At 41.3% G+C, this 26,634-nt stretch overlaps 1 protein-coding gene across 1 annotated transcript in view; it reads right to left on the bottom strand.

Annotated features, from left to right (window-relative positions):
• The window catches only part of igsf9bb (immunoglobulin superfamily, member 9Bb), a 146,264-nt gene that overhangs the window by 16,696 nt on the left and 102,934 nt on the right, over positions 1 to 26,634 (bottom strand). Inside the window, 3 exon segments of the mRNA XM_013274190.3 lie at positions 3,973 to 5,610; positions 18,882 to 18,927; positions 25,847 to 26,011. Coding sequence (XP_013129644.1) covers positions 3,973 to 5,610; positions 18,882 to 18,927; positions 25,847 to 26,011 — 1,849 coding nt within the window.

Here is a 26,634-nt window from a genome sequence, read left to right as displayed (position 1 = left end):
TATGAAGGTTTGATTCTTATTTAATCACTCACTTTTATTTACTTTTTTTGTTGTGGTAGCCATGAAAGTGAAATACTAAAGTATTGATTCTTCTTCTACCTAATTGAGTGTTGGGTGTGTCTGTATATCTGTGTCTGGGTGCCAACACATTTCAATGTAAAAATTATATATTTTTTTCACATTTCTTGGAATTTGTTTTGTTTCAGCAAAAGCAATCATTGAATTTTTACTTTTGACAAGAATACTACCAGTTAGAATCACTGTGTGATGATATGATAGGTGATTACATTGTCATACACAATAATGTGTGGTATCCCAATACAAAAGTTCACTTGGAATGACCACATGACATTGATTAACTACACACATGTATGGAAGTTACTGATCTTTGTATGTTTGGGTATTTTTCTTCTTCAGTGTTGCAGACATTGTGATTTATTATGAACTAAACGTTGTGTTTTGAACATTGTAAGTGTTCAGTTTGAGTATACAGTTGTCCCTCACTATAAAGCGGTTCACTTTTCGCAGCCTTGCTGTTTCGTGGATTTTTTTTTTTTGTGTGTGCAATTTCGCATGCTGTTTCTTTTTTGTTTTTACAGCGCATTGTGTTCTGCGTCCTGATTGGCTGTAGATCATTGTCAATCAATCTCCTCCGTGCCGTGTCTCCTGTACAGAACAGAATGTGTTCAGCTTGTCAAATTTACATAAATCTTCAATCGCTAGCAGTGTGACTCTGAAGTGCTGTACTGTATGTTTGTAAGTTTTCTCCCCAACAAACACAACAATGTCGACGAAACGTTTTGCACCGTCAAAGGCACCTGCAGTAGCACCCAGAAGCAGAGGAAGATGCTAACCATCGCACAAAAAGTTGGACTTCTGGACATGCTAAAGGAAGGTAGAAGTTACCGTATTTTTTGGGCTATAAGGCACACCGGATTATAAGGTGCATTAAGCGAAACAAAACAGTCAGATAAGTCAAACTTTACTCAACTCATTCTTCTTGCTTCCTCTACTTCCATACCATTGTTCATTAATGTTGAATTCTCTCGCAGCTGCTCTATTCCTATGTTCTAGACCTGAAAACAGGGTTTGATCTTTGGTTTCAGTCTATAATACTGGACTTATTTTTCTATGAAGGTTTGAACTTTGAGGGTGTTTAAGAGAGAAAAGTGTATAAAGTGTGTAGTGAGGGGATTTACAGCCTTAAAACATCTACAATAATTGTAAAAAATAAAGTTGGCTACTTTGTGGATTTCACCTATCGCGGGATACTTTTAGAACGTAACTCCCGCAATAAACGAGGGACCACTGTAGCCCAGTTCAATCTTTACCAAAAGCTACCCTTAAATGTATTTCTAATAACAAAGATTTAATCACTGGCTGGGACCACATCCTCATAAGTTTGACAGCATTTCTAGTAGATAATGGCAGATGATGTGAGCATGAATTGAGGTTGCGGCTTGGGGAAGGCCTCAGAGAGAACTGGCAGCAGCTCCTGGACCAGGCAGATCCCCATGTACTAATGAGAAGTGAATTCATTGTAAAAGGGAGGGAGTGAGAGTGAGGCGCAAAAACGAGAACAAACAGCTTGTAGAGAACCGGAAGGGACATGTATGGAGGTTTGGCCCCATTCCTGAAATTCAGATAAATCATCTTCAATAAGAGTTCAGCGGCATGAGGAAGAGCAGTCCCCACACAAGTAGACAAGTGGTTTAGTCTTTAGCAGTATATTTCAGTGATACAGCAGAACAAGATTCCCACATTACAGAGAGGGAGAAGTTGCAACAGATGGAACAGATGTTCTGGAGAACTTTTTGAATAAAATTCTTCGCTTTGCTTGATTCTTGACTTTTTCTAGTATTTCTAGTATTTTTCTAGTATTACTGGTGTAGAGGGTTTCTTGAGGTGCTGACCTATTGTTCAGGGGAAGACTGCAGCGTGTCAAAATAAATGGCTATAGGGCTATGAAAACAGAGTTGTTGCACACACAACAACCAATATGGTGACAATTAATGAGGCTTAAAGGCATACTCATAGATGCTGACCCATGGCTTAGCCAAGCGCAATTAACCCCTTTAATGCACTTAGTCCAGTGCATTTTACTCGTGTGACTTTTGCATACCAAGCCTGAAAAACATGAGCTGGGTGCAGTTCAGCTGGACTCGAGCATACGACATGGTACTGTGTCTCTGGCTGCAAGACCTGTCTCAATTAAGGTACAAAAGGCCTAAAAACGTTAACTATTACTACTGCTGGAGTGTGCTTTTCAAAAGTGTGTGTGTGTGTGTGTGTGTGTGTGTGTGTGTGTAGGTGTGTGTCAAAGAAAAAGAAAGGATAAGTGAAATGTACTTGGACCATCAAGCATTGTATAAGTGCAAGCTGATCTTTGCTGAAGTAATTTGGTTAAGGTTATATGTAGTGACGTAAATAAAAACTTTTAAACGTTTCCATGAGATATATATACTAAGGATATATCCATCTGTGATTTGGTATCCTTAACAGATTAACAGGGTTAAAGTTTTTGTGATTGTGGTCAGTTAGCAAACAACTCAAGCATGAAATCATGTTGGTGAGACATTTCTGACCTGATCTATTATCTTACAGATGGCATATGCATATCAGTCAGAATGCATAATGTACTTAAGACTGCAGAACTTAAAATGCATAGCCACTTTGACATAAAGGGGGAAAAAAAAAGAAAGAACTGAAATCAGCTACATGTGTTGACTGAAGTAAGGAACAACTCAAAGACTCAAAGGCTTGTATTCCCCTTTAAAGGACGAGGTGATCAAAAAAGTCCCACCTGCTAACCCCCCCCTTTCAGACATGGATCCAACCCTTACCTATTGCGGTGTAGAGGACCTGGTCACAACAACGCTGCCCAGATAGCTGAGATCAATCAAAAACAAAGCAGGTAAGACTCCAGGAGTCATCAAGAACCACCACACTGCCCCTACTTGATAATGATGGAGACATTGCAGTACATGAGAAGCGGACAGGCCCTGTGACACACTTTGCCCAACAACCTTCCCTTGGTAGTCAGACCTGGATGACCTGAAGGCTTTTAAGGGAGTTGGGGAGACGTGGGTTATAGAATGGGGAAGGAAAGTAGAGTAGGAAAAAAAATCTGAAAGATTGGACAGTAAGGGAGAATTGGTCATGCAATCAAGTTACAAAGGCTGAGGATGGGCCGCAGGGCCTGCCACGATGAACTCATCCCTCTGCATGATAAAGGCATCTTCAAAGGCTTGGAGCTAGACATAACAATGGGTGTTTTCTCTGGGGAACTGACTGGGTGGATATTATGAGAGTCCTCCTGTTAGGTGAAAGCAGGGTAACATATAATACAGATGGAAAAACGGATCCTGTGGTGATGACTGCATATTACCAGGCTTTCAGGGGCTGTGCACCCCCACCCACCCCCCAAAAAAAGCATTTGACTGGCCATGGCTTTTAATTTTTTTTAACCAGATGGATTGTAGCCCTTAAAGGTCTGAAATGCAATCTGTGAAGCAAATGCATTTTCTTGTCAATTCACCATTTAATTTACTTACTTACTTTTAGCATTTTCACTTGAAAATTTACGATGTACATTTCCAGGTGAATATTTTGAAACAGTGCTTCAGAGATTCAGTGGGTGAGTAAGTTTATGTCTGACATGAAAAGCAGCACTGACCAAATTGAAGCTAAACTTAAAAAAAGGAAATCAAAAACAAAAATCTAGAGTTCATCAAATGAATCAGAACAAAATGGTTTCCTTCCACCATACAACTTTCATTTTCATTAAGTCAAATGGAAAAAGCATAAGCTAAACTATTAAGCTAATTTGCCACAGAGATGACTTTAGGAAATAATGATTAGTACATAGCACTTCAGTAACAAAAATATCAGAGCAACTTCACAAACCAAAGCATTATGGGTTGGGGCAGATGACTCAAATGGTATCCTGCTCTGTAATCCTTATGGACCTACCCTGAAGCTGACAACTGGGGTGGAGAAGGCTCCGATGGAAGGATCTCCTCCTCAGTCCTCCTTTGAGATGGCATCTGCCCAAATATGTTGCTGCTTTCCATGGGGGGTGATGGAGACTGGGAAGCTGGGTAGCTGGCTGCAGAGGTGGCAAAGGCCATGTGGGAATGGTAGCTGGGGCTTGTTCTCCTGCTACCCTGGGCTTGAGCAGGTGAGGAGGAGGGAGAAGATCTTCTTGAGAAGCTGGCTGTGGAAGGAGGGAGGAGGGTAATCTCAGACATCTCTGAAGGTATAGTAGGTTGGACAATGCCGGGACGTGGCCTGGGACGAACTACTATCTCTGGGGAGCCCTCATGAGAGCTAAGGGGGCTTTGGGTGAGGGGTGAGAGGCGAGAGGGCTGAAGAACCACCTGATGCATGCCAGAATCCATCCTACGAGCATGTCTGGGACTGAAATGAGGAGTGGTTTCAAACCATCGTGTGTCCAAGCTACTGAATGTGCTAGGAACAATATGGGCCATTGGATCGGTGTAAGGCAAAACCGGCACACCCATTCCGTGGCTTGTGTGTCTTAGCTGCCCTAAATGTGCCTCTTGCATAGCTAAATGCTTGGCTGGGGAGCCATGAGGCCTGGCCTTGCTGGGAGACTTGCTTGAGTGGCTCTTTGGGGCCTCCAGTGGCAGGACAGCTGGATAAGTGGGCATTGGAAGAGAGGAGGGCTGGATAGCACTAAGGGGAAGAACATGAGGTGGAGGGGGATAGGGAGACTCGTGGCGGAGATGCAAAGGTTGATGTGGTGGAAAAATGAACTGGGGTCCCTCCAAACTTGCAAAGGTAAAATCCAATCCCTGCCAAATCTCTGGAGAACGAATGGAAGAGGTGAGGGTCAGTGGAAGTGGAAAACCAGAGACAGCATATTGTGGAAAATCACTTTCTCCCATTTCTTCAGGAATCATAGCGTGGCCAAAAGGACCCTCAGCAAGGTATGGAGGGGAGGACATGACAGAGCTAAGTGGGCTGGTATCTGGCATGTAAAAAGGAGGTGGAGGATCATGATCCCCAGGAGGACCTAGATAGCCATAAAACGCCCTGTGGTGGAGAGAGCCTCGGATCTGCCCAGTGGCCTGAAGCCGACTGCTCTCCATGATGGTCATACCTTCGAAGGGCCTGTGGAAATGAGAGCTGTAGGCTGGAGGTTGCAGGTAGGATTCCTGACTGGAGATAGGAGAGATCTGGTGAGGCCGCAAGGGGGGCATAACTGGTGGAAGAGCCCTAGCGTCATCATTCTCTTCATCGGACTGTCGGAATTCAGGATATAGGTCTGATTCTTCCACAAATGGGAAGCCCTCAATTCGCCGGGGTTTGACAGACATTTCTCTCTCTGTAGGATCTATAACAAAACGTCCATCTGGGCCTCGACTGATGAGTTCAATGGGTGTTGTTGCTTCAGCTTCATGCTTGGGGATGCTGTATTTCTTGCTTGTTATTGCTCTTTTGGTCTTTTTGTATAGAGATAATTCCTCCTTCTTCCCTGGACTTGGGGGTGGTTTTTTTCCACGCTGGTCATGACTATCTTCAGATGATTCTGATGGAGATGCCTTTGAACGAATGCTCTCTGGGCTCACCTTTCCTGAAGATGACCTATGGAAAACAATACAGATGAAGTGATCATTTAAAATGGTACTTTGTACAAAATAACAGTTTACTGATGGTGCTGGAGATGAATCCAACTACAACAGAACAAAACATGGATTAAAGAAAGAAAAACTAGACCCCATTTACAGGATTGCAAGTTCTAAGTCAAAGCAGCGATCATGAATCATTAGCAAACAAAATTCAGCAAGATACATTTCCTGTTTATTTTTAGGCAGTTAAACTAGAACAAAAAATATGCAAACTTTCAAACTCAGACAAGGCACTCCTCCGACAAGACTAAACCTTTATCCCACAATTTTAAAGTACGTCAAACCAAAATGTAACAGTTTCTTCCTTTGTCTGCATTCCACTTCTCCATCAAGTTTCATATAAATTTGGTAACTGAAAAAACATCTTGACAATACTGGACACATCTTGACTTTTTTTCAAAAGTGAAAGTGAATGGAGTGTAGATGTAGAGGTTTGGTGACATAAGACAAATGTTTGTTTCTAAAGCAGTAATTAACAAGAAGGGGATATCAACTAAATTGCACAATACACAAAATCATTAAATTCATGCATAATTCTGACAACAACAAACTGGTTTATCGGTACCCACACAGACATCCCCTTAAGGCATGTGCATAGACCAGTTTTAACCATTGCAGTAAAGGACTGTGTACCAGACCCAAGCACTACTAGTAGTTATCTGTAATTTGTTAGATTTATAACAGTTTATGTTATTGGTTTTAAAAATGGTTTAACATTTAGTCTTATAATGGGATGCCTTAGTTGCAGAGTGCTTATATCATATGCCATATTACTGCATTTTACCTTCTTTCATTCCCTCTATATCATCCCCCACTTTATACCTGATACTTTTGCTCTACTTCATCATTATCAGTTCCTAAAGTTAAAGGCAAACCAGTACCTGTACGGTACAATTATACTGCCAATGAAGTATTTCATTCATTCGAAAGTTGAATTCCATTGCAGTATGACGTCACATTTTCCCATTACAAAACACTGTCAGGAGCACAAAAAACCAAAGAAACATGATACCCCAAAACTAAATAAATAAATAATTTCACCACTCGCTGATATTAGAAACATAGAGCAGTTTGTAAACCCAATGGTTATCGGTTAGTAATAAATTTTGAGCAACACAGTAGCAACAAGTATGAAGTGGCTGTACTCACCAACACTGTTAAAGCTCAATATGGTAGAGCTATGACTGATTTGTGAGAAAGGAGAGACTTTGATTGATGACATATATAGAAAATTAAGAATATCAGAGGTTGGAGTGAATGATTAGCCACATTTGTCAAAACTAACTCAAAGGATAATTCAATCACCAGACCCAGTGAAGAGTATCCCACTAGTTGGGATATGTACTTTTTGTGCCAATTCTTCAAGTGTTTGAACAATTTTGGTATCTATCCTTCTATAATATATCTGAGAGGTCTTGACCAAATTCAACATTTTTAAAAGATTATGAGTTACAGTATATAACTTGTGCTTGTATATAACAAGAAACTGAGACACTTTGAAATCCATGTTATCAAAGTCTTTCTAACCAAATTCTTGTTAGAAATTAGTACTAGAGCGCTATAGGAAAAAGGAAAGGAAACCACAATTTCTTTGAAGCCACAATCCCTTTATTTAGTGATAAAAATCATTTATAGCAGGTCTGTTTGTTATAACTTAAATAAACAGTATAGTAGGCAATGTCACATGCGATACATGTTAAAGGTACCAGGTTTCAGTAGCTACATACCTTCACTGAAAAATACCATCTGCTATTTGAAGTCACGGGTACTTCTCATTAAATCTAACAACAATTCGTTTATCATTATAATAACACCTAATCAATCAATGTTATAAATTTGTGTAGACAACAACATTGTATTTCTAAACTATGTGAAAGATGGTGTCTCTGATGAACCAGGATCTTTGTTAGGTATTATTTCTTGCAAGTAATATTGGTTGAAAACGATATAAAATTTTGTAGAAGTAGTAGAAGTTATGGTAACAAATATTGCTGATAATATTCATAAATCTGTTATCAGACCTACATAGCTGTAATGCTGCTGGAGTTCCTTATATGATTATGGCTGGTTTGTATAGACTGTGGTTTGAATATAAGCTCCCTGCCTCTCTTGCAAGAGAGAAGATACTTATTAGGGACTAGAAAGAGACAGCATACTTATCCTATATAGGCTTCCTGCTAAATCCAGAATTGAATTTAAATCCTTCTCATTACATACAAGGTTTTGAATAATCAGGTTCATCTTAATGACCTTTTAGTATTGTTCACCCCATTAGAGCACTTCATTCTCAGACTACAGCCTTAGTTGTTGTTCCTAGAACATGAGGTAGAGCCTTAAGCTTTTAGGCCCTCTTCTGTGCAACCAACTCCCAGTTTGGATCTGGGAGACAGACATCCACTCTACTTTTAGTGTTAGGTTTAAAACGTTCACTTTTGATAAAAAATATAGCAAGGGCTGGATCAGGTGACCCTGAATCCTCCCTTAGTTATTCTGCAATAGGTCTAGGTTGCTGAAGGCTTCTCATGATTTACTGATTCTTTTTCATTCACCTTTTTCACAAACTGTGAAAAAGTTTTTTATACACCACTCTGCATGTAATCATTAGTTATTAATAATCTGTGGCTCTCTCCCACAGCGTGTCTTCTGCTCATCTATCTCCCTTCACCCCAACTGGTCGTGGCAGGTGGCTGCCTCTCCGAGCTTGGGTCTGCCGGAGGTTTCTTCCTGTTAAAAGTTTTTCCTTCCTACTGTCGCCAAAGTGCTTGCTCAAAGAGTATCATATGATTGTTGGGGTTTTCTCTGTTTTCTTTGTATTATTGTAGGGTCTTTACTTTACAATATAAAGCATCTTGAGGCAACTGTTGTTTGATTTGGCACTATATACTGTAAATGAAACTGAACTGAATTAAATAGAATTGAACATTGGTTACTGACATATTTATCCTTACAGTACAAACTGGTTTGTTTAGGCTTCTGGAAACTCAGCTGTTAGAAGTAATGGATGAATCTCCTAAATGGATCATTATCCACAGCTTCACAACTCCACAGCTTATGGATATGCAGGCGATGAGACCTGTCTTCATCAATACATTTTCACATTAAACCAGTAGTTTAACAGAGCTTCAGAAATATAGCCCGTCCACATTTACAAGGCAAAAAAAGTGAGTGAAATTGGATGACCATTTGCAATGGTAGAAAGCCATGAGCTGGTGTTAAGCAGAAGGTTGGTTACTTCTTAGAAGAGTCAATGGCAGGACAAGTTAGGGAAATCAAACGAGTTACTAAAAGACACAATCAAGAAGCAAACATGGGTGCCTGTGTCAAAGTTTCCAAAATTCTGTGTCTGTCTATTTTAACATATAAAGTGGTTTGGATAGAGCCAGGGCTAATTTCTGTTTTACTTGCAGTGAGTTTGAAAACAAACATTTAAAATAGCTCATCCACATCTAGATTGAGATTTTCTGAAGGTTGCAAGAAGCTCTTGTTGACTAAGGACAATGCTTAGTGCATCTTATTTTCCTGAAACACTTCAGCAGAGGTGTACCTCCTTATTACCAGCCACTGCAGTTAATTTTTCAAAAATGGTTTATTTTGTCATTAAAGAAGGCCTACAAGACATACAATTCACGTAACTGAGCAACATAGAGTCCCGATCAAAAGTTTAAGACCACTTGAAAAAAGGTTCCAAGTAGAGCTTCAACATGCAACAAGGAGAAATGGGAGTAAGACAAAACATTTTTTTGAGCAGGCAATTTCTTGAAAACGACTCTTAAACTGAAACAGGCTGTTCTCCAGCTGATCAAAAGTTTAGGACCACATGCTTTTAAAAGGCCAAATCTGTGAAAAAACCCTAAGGACCCTAAAGCGCTTTACACATCCAGTCATCCACCCACAGGTGATGGCAAGCCACAGCCACCCTGGGGCGCACTGACAGAGGTGAGGCTGCCGGACACTGGCGCCACCGGGCCCTCTGACCACCACCAGTAAGCAATGGGTGAAGTGTCTTGCCCAAGGACACAACGACCGAGACCATCCAAGCCGGGGCTTGAACTGGCAACCTTCCGATTACAAGGCAAACTCCCAACTCTTTGAGCCACGATGGCCCTTAAAAAACGTCTTCATCTGTCAGGTTCTACTTGAACACCACAGAACTGACTGTTTGGACTTTGCAAGAAAGCACCGAACATGGGACATTGAAAGGTGGAAGAAAGTTTTATTCTCTGATGAGAAGAAATTTAACCTTGATGGTCCTGATGGTCTCTAACATTACTGGCATGACAACCAGATGCCATCTGAGATGTTTTCTACGGACCACAGTGGAGGGGCACCATAATGGTGTGGGGTGCTTTTTCCTTCAGTGGAAGATAGTAGATGCCCTTCGTGTGGCTGTCTTCACCACTTGGAGAAATGTTCCCACTCACCCATCTCCATTGAGACTGTGTCAGCTCCCAAACAGAGAAAAAACAAACTAAAAACCAGCAATAAACAACTTAAACATAAAAAATCACAAAGAAAGAACAATACAGTATCCACATCTGAACCAAAGAGTAAAACAGTGAAATGTGGATTATTAAATATTAGGTCTCTCTCCTCCAAGTCTCTGTTAGTACATGACTTAATAATTGATCAACAAATCGATTTACTCTGCCTTACAGAAACCTGGTTGCAGCAGGATGAGTATGTTAGTTTAAATGAATCAACACCCCCGAGTCATTCTAACTACCAGAAATCCCGAAGCACAGGCCGAGGGGGCGGTGTGGCAGCAATTTTTCACACCAGCCTATTAATTAACGAAAGACCAAGACAGACTTTTAATTCATTTGAAAGCCTGATGCTTAGCCTCGTCCACCCCAGCTGTAAAACTCAGAAACCAGTCTTACTTGTTATCATCTATCGTCCACCTGGGCCTTACACAGAGTTTCTCTCTGATTTCTCAGACTTTTTATCTGATTTAGTGCTCAGCTCAGATAAAATAATTATTGTGGGTGATTTTAACATCCATGTAGATGCTAAAAATGACAGCCTCAACATCGCATTTAATCTGTTACTAGACTCAATTGGCTTCTCTCAAAATGTAAAAGAACCCACCCACCACTTTAATCACACTCTAGATCTTGTTTTAACATGTGGCATAGAAACTGAATATTTAACAGTGTCTCCTGAAAACCCTCTGCTGTCTGATCATTTCCTGATAACATTTACATTTACAATAATTGATTACACAGCAGTGGAGAGTAGACTTTATCAAAGTAGATGTCTTTCTGAAAGTGCTGTAACTAAGTTTAAGAATATAATCCACCCACTGTTATCATCTTCAATGCCCTGTACCAACATAGAGCAGAGCAGCTATCTGAACGCTACTCCAACAGAGGTCGATTATCTTGTTAATAATTTTACCTCCTCACTACGTACGACTCTGGATACTGTAGCTCCTGTGAAAACTAAGGCCTCAAATCCAAAGTCCCTGACTCCGTGGTATAATTCTCAAACACGTAGCCTAAAGCAGATAACTCGTAAGCTGGAGAGGAAATGGCGTGTCACAAATTTAGAGGATCATCATTTAGCCTGGAGAAATAGTTTGCTGCTTTATAAGAAAGCCCTCCGCAAAGCCAGAACATCTTACTATTCGTCACTGATTGAAGAAAATAAGAACAACCCCAGGTTTCTCTTCAGCACTGTAGCCAGGCTGACAAAAAGTCAGAGCTCTACTGAGCCAACCATCCCTTTAACGTTAACTAGTAATGACTTCATGAACTTCTTCACAAATAAAATTTTTATCATTAGAGAAAAAATTACCAATAATCATCCCACAGATGTAATATTATCTACAGCTACTCTTAGTACCATCGATGTTAAGTTAGACTCTTTTTCTCCAATTGATCTTTCTGAGTTAACTTCAATAATTACTTCCTCCAAACCATCAACGTGTCTTTTAGACCCCATTCCTACAAAACTGCTCAAAGAAGTCCTGCCATTAATTAATTCTTCGATCTTAAATATGATCAACCTATCTCTAATAATCGGCTATGTACCACAGGCCTTCAAGCTGGCTGTAGTTAAACCTTTACTTAAAAAGCCATCTCTAGACCCAGCTGTCTTAGCTAATTATAGGCCAATCTCCAACCTTCCTTTCATATCAAAAATCCTTGAAAGAGTAGTTGTCAAACAGCTAACTGATCATCTGCAGAGGAATGGCTTATTTGAAGCGTTTCAGTCAGGTTTCAGAGCTCATCACAGCACAGAAACAGCTTTAGTGAAGGTTACAAATGATCTTCTTATGGCCTCTGACAGTGGACTCATCTCTGTGCTTGTCCTGCTAGACCTCAGTGCTGCGTTCGATACTGTTGACCATAATATCCTATTAGAGCGATTAGAACATGCTGTAGGTATTACAGGTACTGCACTGCAGTGGTTTGTATCATATCTATCTAATAGACTCCAGTTTGTACATGTAAATGGAGAGTCCTCTTCAGACACTAAGGTCAATTATGGTGTTCCACAGGGTTCAGTGCTAGGACCAATTCTATTTACATTATACATGCTTCCCCTAGGCAACATCATTAGAAGACATAGCATAAATTTTCACTGCTATGCAGATGACACGCAGCTCTATCTATCCATGAAGCCAGGTAACACACACCAATTAGTTAAACTGCAGGAATGTCTTAAAGACATAAAGACCTGGATGGCCGCTAACTTTCTGCTTCTTAATTCAGATAAAACTGAGGTTATTGTACTCGGCCCTGAAAATCTTAGAAATATGGTATCTAAGCAGATTCTTACTCTGGATGGCATTACCTTGGCCTCCAGTAACACTGTGAGAAACCTTGGAGTCATTTTTGACCAGGACATGTCCTTCAATGCACATATTAAACAAATATGTAAGACTGCTTTCTTCCATTTGCGCAACATCTCTAAAATTAGAAATATCCTGTCTCAGAGTGATGCTGAAAAACTAGTTCATGCATTTATTACTTCCAGGCTGGACTACTGTAATTCACTATTATCAGGAAGTCCTAAAAACTCGCTGAGAAGCCTTCAGCTAATCCAAAATGCTGCAGCAAGAGTCCTGACAGGGACTAGAAAGAGAGAGCATATTTCTCCTGTTTTGGCTTCCCTTCATTGGCTTCCTGTTAAATCCAGAATTGATTTCAAAATCCTGCTCCTCACATACAAGGTCTTAAATAATCAGGCCCCATCTTATCTTAATGACCTTGTAGTACCATATCACCCTATTAGAGCACTTCGCTCTTGCACTGCAGGCCTACTTGTTGTTCCTAGAGTATTTAAAAGTAGAATGGGAGGCAGAGCCTTCAGTTTTCAGGCCCCTCTTCTGTGGAACCAACTTCCAGTTTGGATTCGGGAGACAGACACTATCTCTACTTTCAAGATTAGGCTTAAAACTTTCCTTTTTGCTAAAGCATATAGTTAGGGCTGGACCAGGTGACCCTGAATCCTCCCTTAGTTATGCTGCAATAGACGTAGGCTGCCGGGGATTCCCATGATGCATTGAGTTTTTCCCTTCCAGTCACCTTTCTCACTCACTATGTGCTAATAGACCTCTCTGCATCGAATCATATCTGTTATTAATCTCTGTCTCTCTTCCACAGCATGTCTTTCATCCTGTTTTCCTTCTTTCACCCCAACCGGTCGCAGCAGATGGCCGCCCCTCCCTGAGCCTGGTTCTGCCGGAGGTTTCTTCCTGTTAAAAGGGAGTTTTTCCTTCCCACTGTCGCCAAAGTGCTTGCTCATAGGGGGTCATATGATTGTTGGGTTTTTCTCTGTATTTATTATTGTGCTATCTACTGTACAATATAAAGCGCCTTGAGGCGACTTTTGTTGTGATTTGGCGCTATATAAATAAAATTGAATTGAATTGAATTGAATTGAACCTCATGGAAACACTTGCATCAAGCATGCAAGCGTGCAAGTGATCAACAATAACGGTGGAGCTACTCATTACTGAGTTCATGTCTGATTTCTTTTTGGAGGTGAGGTCCTAAACTTTTGATCAGCTGTAAAACAGCCTGTTTCAGTTTAAGCATAGTTTTCTATAAATTACATGCTCAAAAAATGTTTTGTCTCAATCCCATTTCTTCTTGTTGCATGCTGAAGCTCTACTTGGAACCTTGTTAAGATCCAAACATGCAAAATATGATTTTTTGCCATTTTTCAAGTGGTCTTAAACTTTTGATCGGGACTGTATATGTCTTACATTTAAAACATCAGGAATATCAAGTTCACAATATAAATAATTTTAAATGATCAGTTACCTTGAACTAAATTTTTAACTGAATGAATCACCATTATAATAATGAGTGGTCATTACATGTATGTATTGTAGTTCTGTAACAGAGTCTAAGCGCTAGTCTTCACTAAATAAGAAGACTGAAAGTACTCTGCAAGTATACCTGGCCAAGGAGTGAGCCTAATTTAGCAAGAAGACCGATGACAGAAGGAAAAGATTAGCTGTTCTCTCCAAAAAACTACAAACTCCCTCAGTAACTGCAATAAATTTAAAAAATAAAGGACAGTAATAGTATAGTAGTAATATAGAGCAATATAATGAAAGATAAATGTGATTCATTCACTGTGACACATGAAGAGTCCCATTATCTACTTCTTCTGTCCTTAATAATACATTCTCATTTTTCCCCAGAGATTTGAATGAAGCTCCTTTACCGCTCATGAACGAAAGACTACGACCAGTATTGTTGTTGCCTGATTGTAGTTGGCCAGAAGCATGCAGACGGGTCAAGAGTCTGAGGTGCTGAACCAAAGTGAAGGAGGGTATATAGTGTGCAAGAACAAAGGGACAATGGTTTGCACACTCACTGAGGACCATAACACTGGGACCTGTACCTGCTTGCGTCCAGCCCCTCCCAGTAGGCCTCAATGCTGGGAATGAGGCTAAGTGGACTCCTGCAGAGGTGGGGAGATGAGACAGTAAGAAGTGAGGAGCATATGGAAGTAAACAGGAAGCCTGGCAATGAGAGAGAGAGGGCAAACAAAAAGGAACAGAAAAAATGAAAGAAAAAGCTCGTTCCTGTTCAGTAGCTTAGGGATGAGAAGCATTAATGAGTTGGAGAATAACTCAACGTAAAATTTCAGTGAAAAAGCGTAAAGATAAGAAAAACTATGCGAGAGCAAGAAGAGGGTTTCCTGCCATAGTTTCATTTCCTCACATCTTAGTTTCTGCCACTTCAGACACAAGAGGGTGAAAAAGCACAAAAGGACAAAGCAAAAAAACCCATTTCATTAAATGAGACTTCCTTTCCACACTGTACCATCTTATTGCCTTGAAATGGTGAAATATTAGGCTATACATGTTATTGTATAGTACATTTGCAAGCATCCACATGTGTATAGCAAGCATGCATTCGACCGTGGTCCTCTACAATACTTTGGGGATATTTTAATACAGTTGTATTACACTCAGGATGTTCACTTCAAATCTGGTGCAGATTTCTCCCATTTACAAGAACAGGGAAAAATTGGACTTTATTAACTAGCATGACAGCTGTGTCAGTTACCTAAGTAACCTGAAAAATTCCTTGACAAACATTCCATCCAGATAGTGAATTAAACGTACACAAAAAATGTAAAGTATTTCGATTTTAGAAACTCCATTACAGACCCCCTCATGGTGTTAAAGGGAAAATCTATGATCCTAGTATATAAATGTATTTGGGAAACAAGCTTAGAGAAAGTGCAATTAAAGTCTGGCTTTTTTTAATGTATACCTGATGTTCAACTTGATCAATGTATTGCTTTTAACCTCTCCCTCCCAAAGAGAAGGGAAGTCTCTATTTTATGTTAGCAGATTTTAAAATTCTGTACATGGGAGGTTTACTGAAGTTTTTCTACAGTTTCTTTGTTGGACTCTAAAAAGTAATTCATCAGACCCGTTACTTGAAATTAAAAGGGTTTAAAACAAAATTTAATTTGTAGTTTCTTAATGAAATTAGATAGATAACGTCATTTTCTTCAATGTAACCTCTGATTCAAGGTCCATCTCCTACCCAGTTAAAATGCCCTACCAAATTCACATATTAAGACTGTGTTGCACGGAGAACTTGCAGGCTGATGTTAAAGCATAAAGGGAATGCACTTATTGTCTATTTTTTACAGCACAAACTAGAACGTTATAATTAGACCAACATGGTGAACTGCTTGTTAAGCAAGTAAAATATGTTGTTAGAAATCTTTTTAGGTCAAGCAGCCAAATTGGTCATAGAACATGTTGTTTATGTCGTGTGATTATGTTATGTGTTATGATACCATAATTTTGTCTCATTCTTGTATGTCTGAGAACCTTCACAGACATATTGTTAATGTATCATAATTTTCATTCATGTGTATGTGTGTATGAAAATAAATAAACAATAAGTCCACTGATAATCTAGATTCAGTAAGATTCAGTTAGGGTAAAAGTATAATCTTTAAATTTGCTTTACAAGGACACTGAACAGGATATCCCAAGGTGCTGTGCTCTACTCGTGGGCATGATATATGCTTTGAATCTGATGATGATGTTAACTGTTTTGAATCCTGTAGGTGTAAAATTGATTTAAAAGGTGTTTTCTGCATGATGTTAAAGAAAGATGCAAGACTTTAAGGAGGTTGGAGTGCATACAGAGTTAACATGCACTGAACACTTTTTTGGATGCAGTAGTTTTGCAGTGGAGTTAACATTTTAAACATTTCACATATTTATTTCTGTGATGTTAAATACATAAAGGCCTATAACGTTGCTGTGATGATACAAGGGATTTACTCAAGGTTAATGTGTTTGTAATTTTGGCCAAACCAAAATTTCTGGTTTATTTTCAGTGTTTAAATATAAAGTGTTGAAAATTACAAATAAAATCCTTAAATGTTGAATTCATTTATTTCTTGAAAGCTGTTAGAATTACAAAAACAAGAAAAGCTAAAATAATAATGATGAAGAAGAAAATCAGCAACTTAATGACACCATACAATATTTTCAAATACTGTGAAAAAAGTTGTTGGTGGAACATCATTTTATGAGTACACAGATTAAAAAATAGTTTTTTAAGCTACCAATTATTAAGGGGTGTTTAAAATTACTTTTGATTGTAGAGGAAAGGTTCATTCTCTTAACTTAATATAGTTTGTGGACTCAACATAATTTCAACATAAGTTTTCATAACTCAGATGGAAGCTGTTGCGTCATTTTTTTGTTGAGCTTAAACATTTGTTTTTAGAGTGCAATTAGATTTGATACTCTTTAATATCCTCACATGAAACTATCAAAGCTAACAGTGATCGTCTCTAAATATCCCCACCCTGTCTGAGGCACTCAGAGCAAAAGCCCACTCATTATTGATTTCTACTGAAAACAAGTATCATGTTTTTTTCTAAATAAATTTAAGTAAAGACACTGGAATAAATACGTCTTTGTAACAGGCTGCTACTGAAGACTTAAGACACTAATCGAGTCTTTTGCTGAGCTGTCTGTTATATGCACACACAGCACTGCCTCATCCCTCGAGTTAGGTGCCTTGTTATGCTTTATTGATTCATAGGTCACTTTTACATGCCTTAACAGGGAAAAAACATTCCTCTGAAAAAAGATCAGGTACAAGGACTGGACAGAAAATTAGTGAAAAGGCAGTAAATATACAAAGAAAGACTTTAAAAGACATCCTGGTATTATATTGTTTACCACTTTAAAACATATTACAAGAAAGTCTGACCCCTTTATAAGCAAAATGAAAAGAAATGAATACTTGTGCACGGTACAGCTTTTACATAGTCTGTAAGGTTCTGGCCACTTAAACTTGCGGATCTGTCCATTGGTTTAACAAAGTCTCATGGAGGCAATTTCAGTGAATAGGGTGAGCTGTGAACGAGGACTGTTCACTCTGTGCTGCTGGATAATGGTACACAACACAATTCTCTTTCAGACACCTCAGGAAATTTTGGTAGAAGCATAGATTGTATATAAAAGATAGATGTAGTTGCTATGAAGTCATCCATTGGATTGTGGAGCTCATTATGCATGTGTCCTCAAACTGTAGGGGGCACACAGCCTGCTAATGAGTGCTGCTAAGTAACACACTAAACTGAATTTCAAGTGTAGCACGGACAACATGGATTGGCTGTGTCACAGAGCAAGCCATGCTGTTTGTCAGATATTTTATTAACAATGCTCCAACAGCACAAATAGTCCAGACAGAGACTCCATGTGGCTAGGGTGAAGCTTAGCAAAACGTTAGCAGCTACAGCCGGCTGTGTCTGGATCCACTTATCATGCTCCTAAATTAATAAAGATTAAATACAAAAAAAAAAAAATCATGCCCTTTATGGGTGCTATGAAGGGGCAAACTGTCTTTTTCAGAGTGGGCATTAGGGTGTAGTTGAGTTCCTGCCTCAACAATTATGACTCTACCGTAAGTATTGGAAGGCTAGGATACTAACTAGCCTGTTCACGTTATGTTTGAAGATTCTCACAATGCAATATGAGAACCAACAGAAGATGTCAATACAGTGAAGTTTATGTAGAAAAAACAGCTTTCTGAGGGAGTAATGGACACACACACACACACACACACACACACACACACACACACACACAAAACAAATATTCAAAATTCAGATGGACAGTCAACAGTGATGCTTTGAAGTCATCATTTAGGTACCTGTAGTACATGTTCATGTCTGTCAGAGTTTTTAGTACACATGTTACTGCTAGTACAGGACGCACTGATAGGGTGGCTGTAGTTCAGGCGGTACAGCAGGTCATCCACTGACTGGAAGGTTGGTGGTTTGATTCCTGGCTTCCCCCTAGTCTGCAGGCCAAATATCCTTGGGCAAGATACTAACCCCATGTTTCTCTCCGATGCATCCATCGGAGTGTGACTGTGTATGAATGTTAGATAGGCACTAACAGCTTAGAAACAGTGCTTGTGTGATTGGGTGAATTAATTAGTTGTGTAAAGCGCTTTGAGTGCTCAGAGTAGAAAAGCGCTATATAAGAACCAGCCCATTTATCATATTGGATAACCTTCTTAATATTATTCCACACAATTTATTAGATATTTACAAGTTTACAATTTATTAGATATTACATTGTATATTTAAAACAGTAATATAACGTGTACTACTATTTGATTTTCTTTGTTAAATCAATTTGTTTTGTGAGGTTTTGTTGTTGTTGTTTTGTAGTACAGCAATACATTTGTGTGGCACAGGTGTACTTACGGAGTTTCCAGGCTTTTTCTGCAGTGAGTTATTGAAAGAGGGGGGTCTGGAAGATAGGGAACAAAAAACAAAACACTGTAAACTGTAAATACACTGGTAGGGGAGGGAGAAAACAAGCACTTCACTTAGAAGCTGTACAAATAAAGGCAAGGTCATTTGAAGGAATCCATTGAACTGTTTTTATTCCTATTCATTTTCAGCCGAGCTTCAATATTAAGATTCATAATGTGGAAAATATCGTTTTGTCATTCACGATAAACGTGTCTGACCCAACACATTTACATAAAAGGCTTATAAAACTAGACTCACCAAAGGCAACATTAGCATGGCTGCTGCAGGGCTTAGAGCAGGATTTGAACGTGAGCGACACAACAGCAGTAAAATGCAACAGAGGCTTAAAAAAGTCAACATGAATATAATGACTGACTGCAGCCAAGTGTCTATCACTTTTAGCTTTTGATGGTTATGATGGCAGCGTAAAGCAGCAGATCATGAAAAAGAGAAAAACGAGTACAGCAACAAATAATGCGTATTTCCAAAAATATATTCAAATCAATGAAAAACTACTCTTTTAACAACTTAAAAGGATGTTCTAACCTTGTTTTTTGCAAAATGCAAAGTTTGTAGTTAGGAACAGCCGTTCAACTGCTCACTTATGCAAATATCTAATTAGGCAGTCACTTCGCAAAACTGATTTGCATTTAGGCATGTAGACAGGAAGAAAGCTGATTTAAGTTACTTTGACAGTGGAATAGTTGTTGGTACCTCTACTACCATCTACTGGGATTTTCTCACAGAACCATTTCTAGGGTTTACAGAGAGTAAACACAGCATGTATTCTTCCACAGCATGTCTTTTATCCTGTCAAAGGAGTTTGCAAAGAAAAGCGTCTGGACTTCTTTGAGTTGCTTGAAGACGTTTCACCTCTCATCCGAGAAGCTTCTTCAGTTCTAAGGTCAAATGGCCGAGAGTCCCAGATTTAAACCCAGTGGGAGTATCCCCCCAAGGAGGGACAAAGGACCCCCTGGTGATCCTCTAATCACATGCGCCAAGGTGTGAAAGTGGGTGTGGGACCTAATCAGCCAGGGTTTCGGGTGAGCTCATTGTGAAACCTGGCCCCACCCTATCATGTGATTTCCTGAGGTCAGATGGCCCAGGATGTGAGTGGGCGTTAAGGTGTCTGGGGAGGGAACTCAAAACTGGATTATAGATGGCAGACAGTTGGTGTCGTAAACCACCGCCTCTGTTCAAAGATGGTCGCTCACAGTGGACATAGATGGCCTCTTTCACTCCTCTTTCAAACCATCTGTCCTCTCTGTCCAATATGTGAACATTGGCATCCTCGAAAGAGTGACCTTTATCCTTAAGATGCAGGTGGACTGCTGAGTCTTGTCCTGTGGAGGTGGCTCTTCTATGTTGTGCCATGCGCTTGTGAAGTGGCTGTTTGGTCTCTCCAATGTAGAGGTCCGGGCATTCCTCACTGCACTGTACAGCATACACCACGTTGTTCAGTCTGTGTTTTGGAGTTTTGTCTTTCGGGTGAACCAGTTTGTGTCTGAGTGTGTTGCTGGGTCTGAAGTACACTGGGATGTCGTGCTTGGAGAAAACTCTCCTGAGTTTCTCTGATACACCGGCTACATAGGGGATGACAACGTTGTTGCGTCTGTCTTTCTTATCCTCCCTCGCTGGTGTCTGATCTTCTTTTCTGTGCCTTTTTGCTGACTTTATGAACGCCCAGTTAGGATAACCACATGTTTTCAGTGCTTCCTTTACATGTGTGTGTTCCTTCTTTTTCCCTTCAGGCTTAGAGGGAACAAGTTCTGCCCGGTGGTGTAGGGTCCTAATTACTCCAAATTTGTGTTCCAGAGGGTGATGGCAGTCAAAGAGGAGATACTGGTCCGTGTGTGTGGGCTTCCGGTAAACTTCAATGTTGAGGTTGCCATTCTCTTCAATGTGCACAGCGCAGTCCAGGAAAGGCAAACAGTTGTCCTTAGTGTCTTCCCTGGTGAACTTGATGTTTTTATCCACGGCGTTAATGTGCGCAGTGAAGGATTCCACTTCTTGTGTCTTGATTTTGACCCAGGTGTCGTCCACATATCTGTACCAGTGGCTGGGTACTCTCCCTTTAAAAGAGCCAAGAGCCTTTCTTTCCACTTCCTCCATGTAAAGGTTGGCTACAATAGGTGACACAGGGGAGCCCATGGCACAGCCATGTTTTTGTCTGTAGAAGTCTTCGTTGTATTTGAAGTATGTTGTGGTAAGGCAGAGGTCTAACAGTGTGCAAATCTGATCGGGTGTGAAGTTGGTCCTGTCTTCCAAGGAGCTGTCTTCTTGTAGTCGTTTTCTGACAGTCTCCACTGCTTCCGTGGTGGGTATGCAAGTGAAGAGAGAGACTACATCAAAGGACACCATGGTTTCATATGGATCCAGGGTATAAGGGAAGGTGCACCGTGGTCCTAAACACAACAGATTACCACACAAAGATCACTACTCTCCTCAGTGACAACAACACCTACGAAGCTTTAAAACGAGACCCCACAAGCAGCTACAAAAAGAAAGTTATAGGTTGCCTTCAAGACCTTGAAAAGGACAAAATCATTGACCGCCTCAAATATCACTGCCTTTATCCAGGGGATGCCATACCCTGCATTTATGGACTTCCTAAGATCCACAAGGAAGGGGTCCCACTCAGACCCATAGTCAGTAGCATAAACTCAGCCACTTATAACATTGCGAAACACCTTGCTACCATCCTGGCACCTCTCGTGGGGAACACCCCACACCACATCAAGAACTCCACCGACTTCACCGACAAGGTCCAGAAACTTACCCTGGATCCAGATGAAACCATGGTGTCCTTTGATGTAGTCTCTCTCTTCACTTGCATACCCACCACGGAAGCAGTGGAGACTGTCAGAAAACGACTACAAGAAGACAGCTCCTTGGAAGACAGGACCAACTTCACACCCGATCAGATTTGCACACTGTTAGACCTCTGCCTTACCACAACATACTTCAAATACAACGAAGACTTCTACAGACAAAAACATGGCTGTGCCATGGGCTCCCCTGTGTCACCTATTGTAGCCAACCTTTACATGGAGGAAGTGGAAAGAAAGGCTCTTGGCTCTTTTAAAGGGAGAGTACCCAGCCACTGGTACAGATATGTGGACGACACCTGGGTCAAAATCAAGACACAAGAAGTGGAATCCTTCACTGCGCACATTAACGCCGTGGATAAAAACATCAAGTTCACCAGGGAAGACACTAAGGACAACTGTTTGCCTTTCCTGGACTGCGCTGTGCACATTGAAGAGAATGGCAACCTCAACATTGAAGTTTACCGGAAGCCCACACACACGGACCAGTATCTCCTCTTTGACTCCCATCACCCTCTGGAACACAAACTTGGAGTAATTAGGACCCTACACCACCGGGCAGAACTTGTTCCCTCTAAGCCTGAAGGGAAAAAGAAGGAACACACACATGTAAAGGAAGCACTGAAAACATGTGGTTATCCTAACTGGGCGTTCATAAAGTCAGCAAAAAGGCACAGAAAAGAAGATCAGACACCAGCGAGGGAGGATAAGAAAGACAGACGCAACAACGTTGTCATCCCCTATGTAGCCGGTGTATCAGAGAAACTCAGGAGAGTTTTCTCCAAGCATGACATCCCAGTGTACTTCAGACCCAGCAACACACTCAGACACAAACTGGTTCACCCGAAAGACAAAACTCCAAAACACAGACTGAACAACGTGGTGTATGCTGTACAGTGCAGTGAGGAATGCCCAGACCTCTACATTGGAGAGACCAAACAGCCACTTCACAAGCGCATGGCACAACATAGAAGAGCCACCTTCACAGGACAAGACTCAGCAGTCCACCTGCATCTTAAGGATAAAGGTCACTCTTTCGAGGATGCCAATGTTCACATATTGGACAGAGAGGACAGATGGTTTGAAAGAGGAGTGAAAGAGGCCATCTATGTCCACTGTGAGCGACCATCTTTGAACAGAGGCGGTGGTTTACGACACCAACTGTCTGCCATCTATAATCCAGTTTTGAGTTCCCTCCCCAGACACCTTAACGCCCACTCACATCCTGGGCCATCTGACCTCAGGAAATCACATGATAGGGTGGGGCCAGGTTTCACAATGAGCTCACCCGAAACCCTGGCTGATTAGGTCCCACACCCACTTTCACACCTTGGCGCATGTGATTAGAGGATCACCAGGGGGTCCTTTGTCCCTCCTTGGGGGGATACTCCCACTGGGTTTAAATCTGGGACTCTCGGCCATTTGACCTTAGAACTGAAGAAGCTTCTCGGATGAGAGGTGAAACGTCTTCAAGCAACTCAAAGAAGTCCAGACGCTTTTCTTTGCAAACTCCTTTGACTACGATGACCTGGATGACTGAGAACCTTCACAGTCTTTTATCCTGTCTTCCTTCTCTCACCCCAACCGGTCATGGCAGATGGCCCCGCCCCTCCCTGAGCCTGGTTCTGTCGGAGGTTTCTTGCTGTTGAAAGGGAGTTTTTCCTTCCCACTGTCGCCAAAGTGCTTGCTCATAGGGGGTCATATGATTGTTGGGTTTTTCTCTGTATGTATCATTGTAAGGTCTACCTTACAATATAAAGCGCCTTGAAGCGACTGTTGTTGTGATTTGGCGCTCTATAAATAAAACTGAATTGAATAGTCCAAAAAATAGAAAATATCAAGCAAGAAACAGTTCTCTGAACGAAAATGTATTATTGATGTCAGAGATCAGGGGAGAATAGCAATACTCTTTTGAGTTGATAGTAATTCAAATACCATCTTGTTACAACCAAGGTATGCAGAAGAACATCTCTGAATACTCAGCGTATCAAACCTTGAAGTGGAAATGGGTGATGGGTTACAGCAGCAGAGGCCACACAAGGTGCCAACCTTATCAGCGAAGAACAGGAAACTAAGGCTACAATTTGAATAGGCTTACCAAAATTGGAAAATAGAAGACTGGAAAAACATCTGATCTTATGAGTGAATTTCTGCTGCAACATTCAGATGGACAGATCAGAATTTGGCATAAACAACATGATATTGCGGGTGGAGCACTGCTGACTTAGACTGAGAACATTGTCGGACGGTGGAAGAAATACTTCAAGGACCTCCTTAATCCCACTGGTACGTTTTCCGGGGAGGAAGCAGAGTCTGGGGAGGGGAAACACTCACCTATCTCCGGGGGCGAGGTCATTGAGGCAGTGAAACAACTCCTTGGTGGCAGAGCCCCTGGGGTGGATGAGGTTCACCCTGAGTTCCTAAAGGCTCTGGATGTTGTAGGGCTGTCTTAGTGGACACGCCTCTACAATGTTGCGTGGCGATCAGGGACGGTACCTCTGGATTGGCAGACCGGGGCGGTGGTTCCTATCTTTAAGAACGGGGACCGGAGGGTGAGAAAGTCTATGTCAGGGTGCTGGAAAGAAGAGTCTGTCCATTAGTCGAACCTCGGATACAGGAGGAACAATGCAGTTTCGTCCTGGTCGTGGTACGCTGAACCAGCTCTTTATCCTTTCGAGGATACTTGAGGGTGCATGGGAGTTTGCCCAACCAGTCTACATGTGCTTTGTGGACTTTGAGAAGGCATTCAACCGTGTCCCTCGGGGTGTCCTGTGGGAGGAGGTGCTTTGGGAACATGGGGTGTCTGGCCCATTGCTACGGGCCATTTGAGTTGCACGAAGTTGGTCCACATAGCTGGCAAAAAGTCAGACCCGTTTCTGGTGGGTGGTGGGCTCCACCAGGGCTGCCCTTTGTCACCGATTCTGTTTGTAATTTTTATGGACAGAATTTCTAGGCAGGGCCAAGTGGCGGAAGGCTTTCACTAGGGTGGTCTCTGAATCTCATCTCTGCTTTTCACAGATGATGTGGTTCTGTTGACTTCATCAGGTGATGGCCCCCAGCTTGCACTGGAACGGTTTGCAGCTGAGTGTGAAGAGGTGGGAATGAGAATCAGCACCTCCAAATCTGAGGCCATGGTCCTCAGCTGGAAAAGGGTAGAACGCCCACTCCGGGTCAGGGACGAGTTTCTGCCCCAATTGTGCTCAATTACGTCAAAATATGTCCCTACCCTCACCTATGGTCACGAGCTGTGGGTAGTGAAAATAAGACCGAGATACAAGCGGCGGAAATGAGCTTTCTCCGAAGGGTGGCTGGCCACTCCCTTAGAAACAGGGTGAGGAGTTTGGCCATCTGGGAGGGGCTCAGAGTAGAGCCGCTGCTCCTCCACGTGCAAAGGTGGTTTGGGCATCTGAAAAGGATGCCTCCTGGGTGAGGTGTTTATGGTGTCCCACCGGGAGGAGGCCCCGGGGCAGACCCAAGACATGCTGAGGGGATTATATCTCTTGGCTGGCCCGGGAACGCCTTGGTGGTTCCTCGGACAAGCTGGAGGTGGTGGGTGGGGAGGTGGAGGTCTGGGCTGCCCCCTGGGCTCTCTGCTTAGGCTGCTCCCCCCACCACCCGGCCACGGATAAGCGGAAGATGGATGGATGGAGCGATGGATGGATGCTTTCTGACTTTCAGAATCTATATTTACTAAAATTTTTAATTATATGTTGTTGTTGTCTTTAGTTTTTAACAAATAACATATGTTTTAATATACATAAAACATACACCAACATAGTCACCACCATTAAATCTTAGCTACTTAAATCACTTTTGTTTATGTTTGACTAGTTAAGAGCATAAACATGTAGCAAAAAGGAGTGTGAAGAAATTAGAAAGAAAACAATATTGGAAAGAAAACAAGCAAGATGGGAAAATAAAATCAAAGAATAAGAAGTACTATCCAGAATATTTATGCGTGATGATACAATGGTTGCTGCAGCACCTCCACAAGTTAAGCAGCTGACATGTTTCAGGTTTTTAAGACTGGCTTAGTGAATGTGGGAAGTTAAATATATATATTAAATATAACGAGTTTCCCCTCACCTCTTTTCCTCTTGAGTTTTCTCCGCCGCTGCTTGTTGACAAAGCAGGCAGCCATGGTACTGAAAAGGACAGCTGCTGCCAAGAAGCAGATGGTGGCCACAATACCAGCCACCACAGGCCGTGCCAGTCCACGCTCCTCCACCAACTCTGGAGGAGGAAAGAAATCTGAGGGGGAAGAGAGAGAGGGAGATAAAAGCATAATGAAGTCGAACAGCAAATTCATGACAGAAACAGAGCCCTATACTCCAGGTATGCAGACCGTGAGGAAACATCACATTAGCAAAGGAACATATGCCAAATTTTGTTTGCTCACTGAACCTTTGACATGGACATCCTTTATATTAATGCTGCAGTCAGCATTCAATTTGTGGCTCCAAAACAGAGACTGATATTTACTATGAGATATACCATACAGATGTGAGTTTACTGGTAAAGAGCACACTGTCCCTGCACTTTGATTAAAACTAAACCAGGACTTTCTGCTGTTTTCTGACAGCGTCATCTGCAAAATTAGAGATGCAGAGTTCACTCGTTTCTGTGTTTGTGTAGAAGAGCCTCCAAAAACATTCTGGCCCGTCCAATAAAATTCAAATATATTCAAGCTGACCTTTACTGCTGCATATGTCTTCTGCAGGGTGCATGTCACAATGACTAAGCAGAATGCGAACTTTTCCTCCTATTCAGAACTACATAGAGAGTAATGTAATTCATGCACTGTTTTGATTGATTGCTACCTTTTTAATGTGGTTAGACTGGCTTAGACAAAAAAGAAAATCTTGTGTCTGATG

The sequence above is a fragment of the Oreochromis niloticus genome, linkage group LG10 (genome assembly GCF_001858045.2).
Source record: "Oreochromis niloticus isolate F11D_XX linkage group LG10, O_niloticus_UMD_NMBU, whole genome shotgun sequence".
Classification (NCBI taxonomy): domain Eukaryota; kingdom Metazoa; phylum Chordata; class Actinopteri; order Cichliformes; family Cichlidae; genus Oreochromis; species Oreochromis niloticus.
The sequence above is the reverse complement of the archived record's forward strand: the minus strand, read 5'-3'. Positions and strand labels throughout refer to the sequence as shown.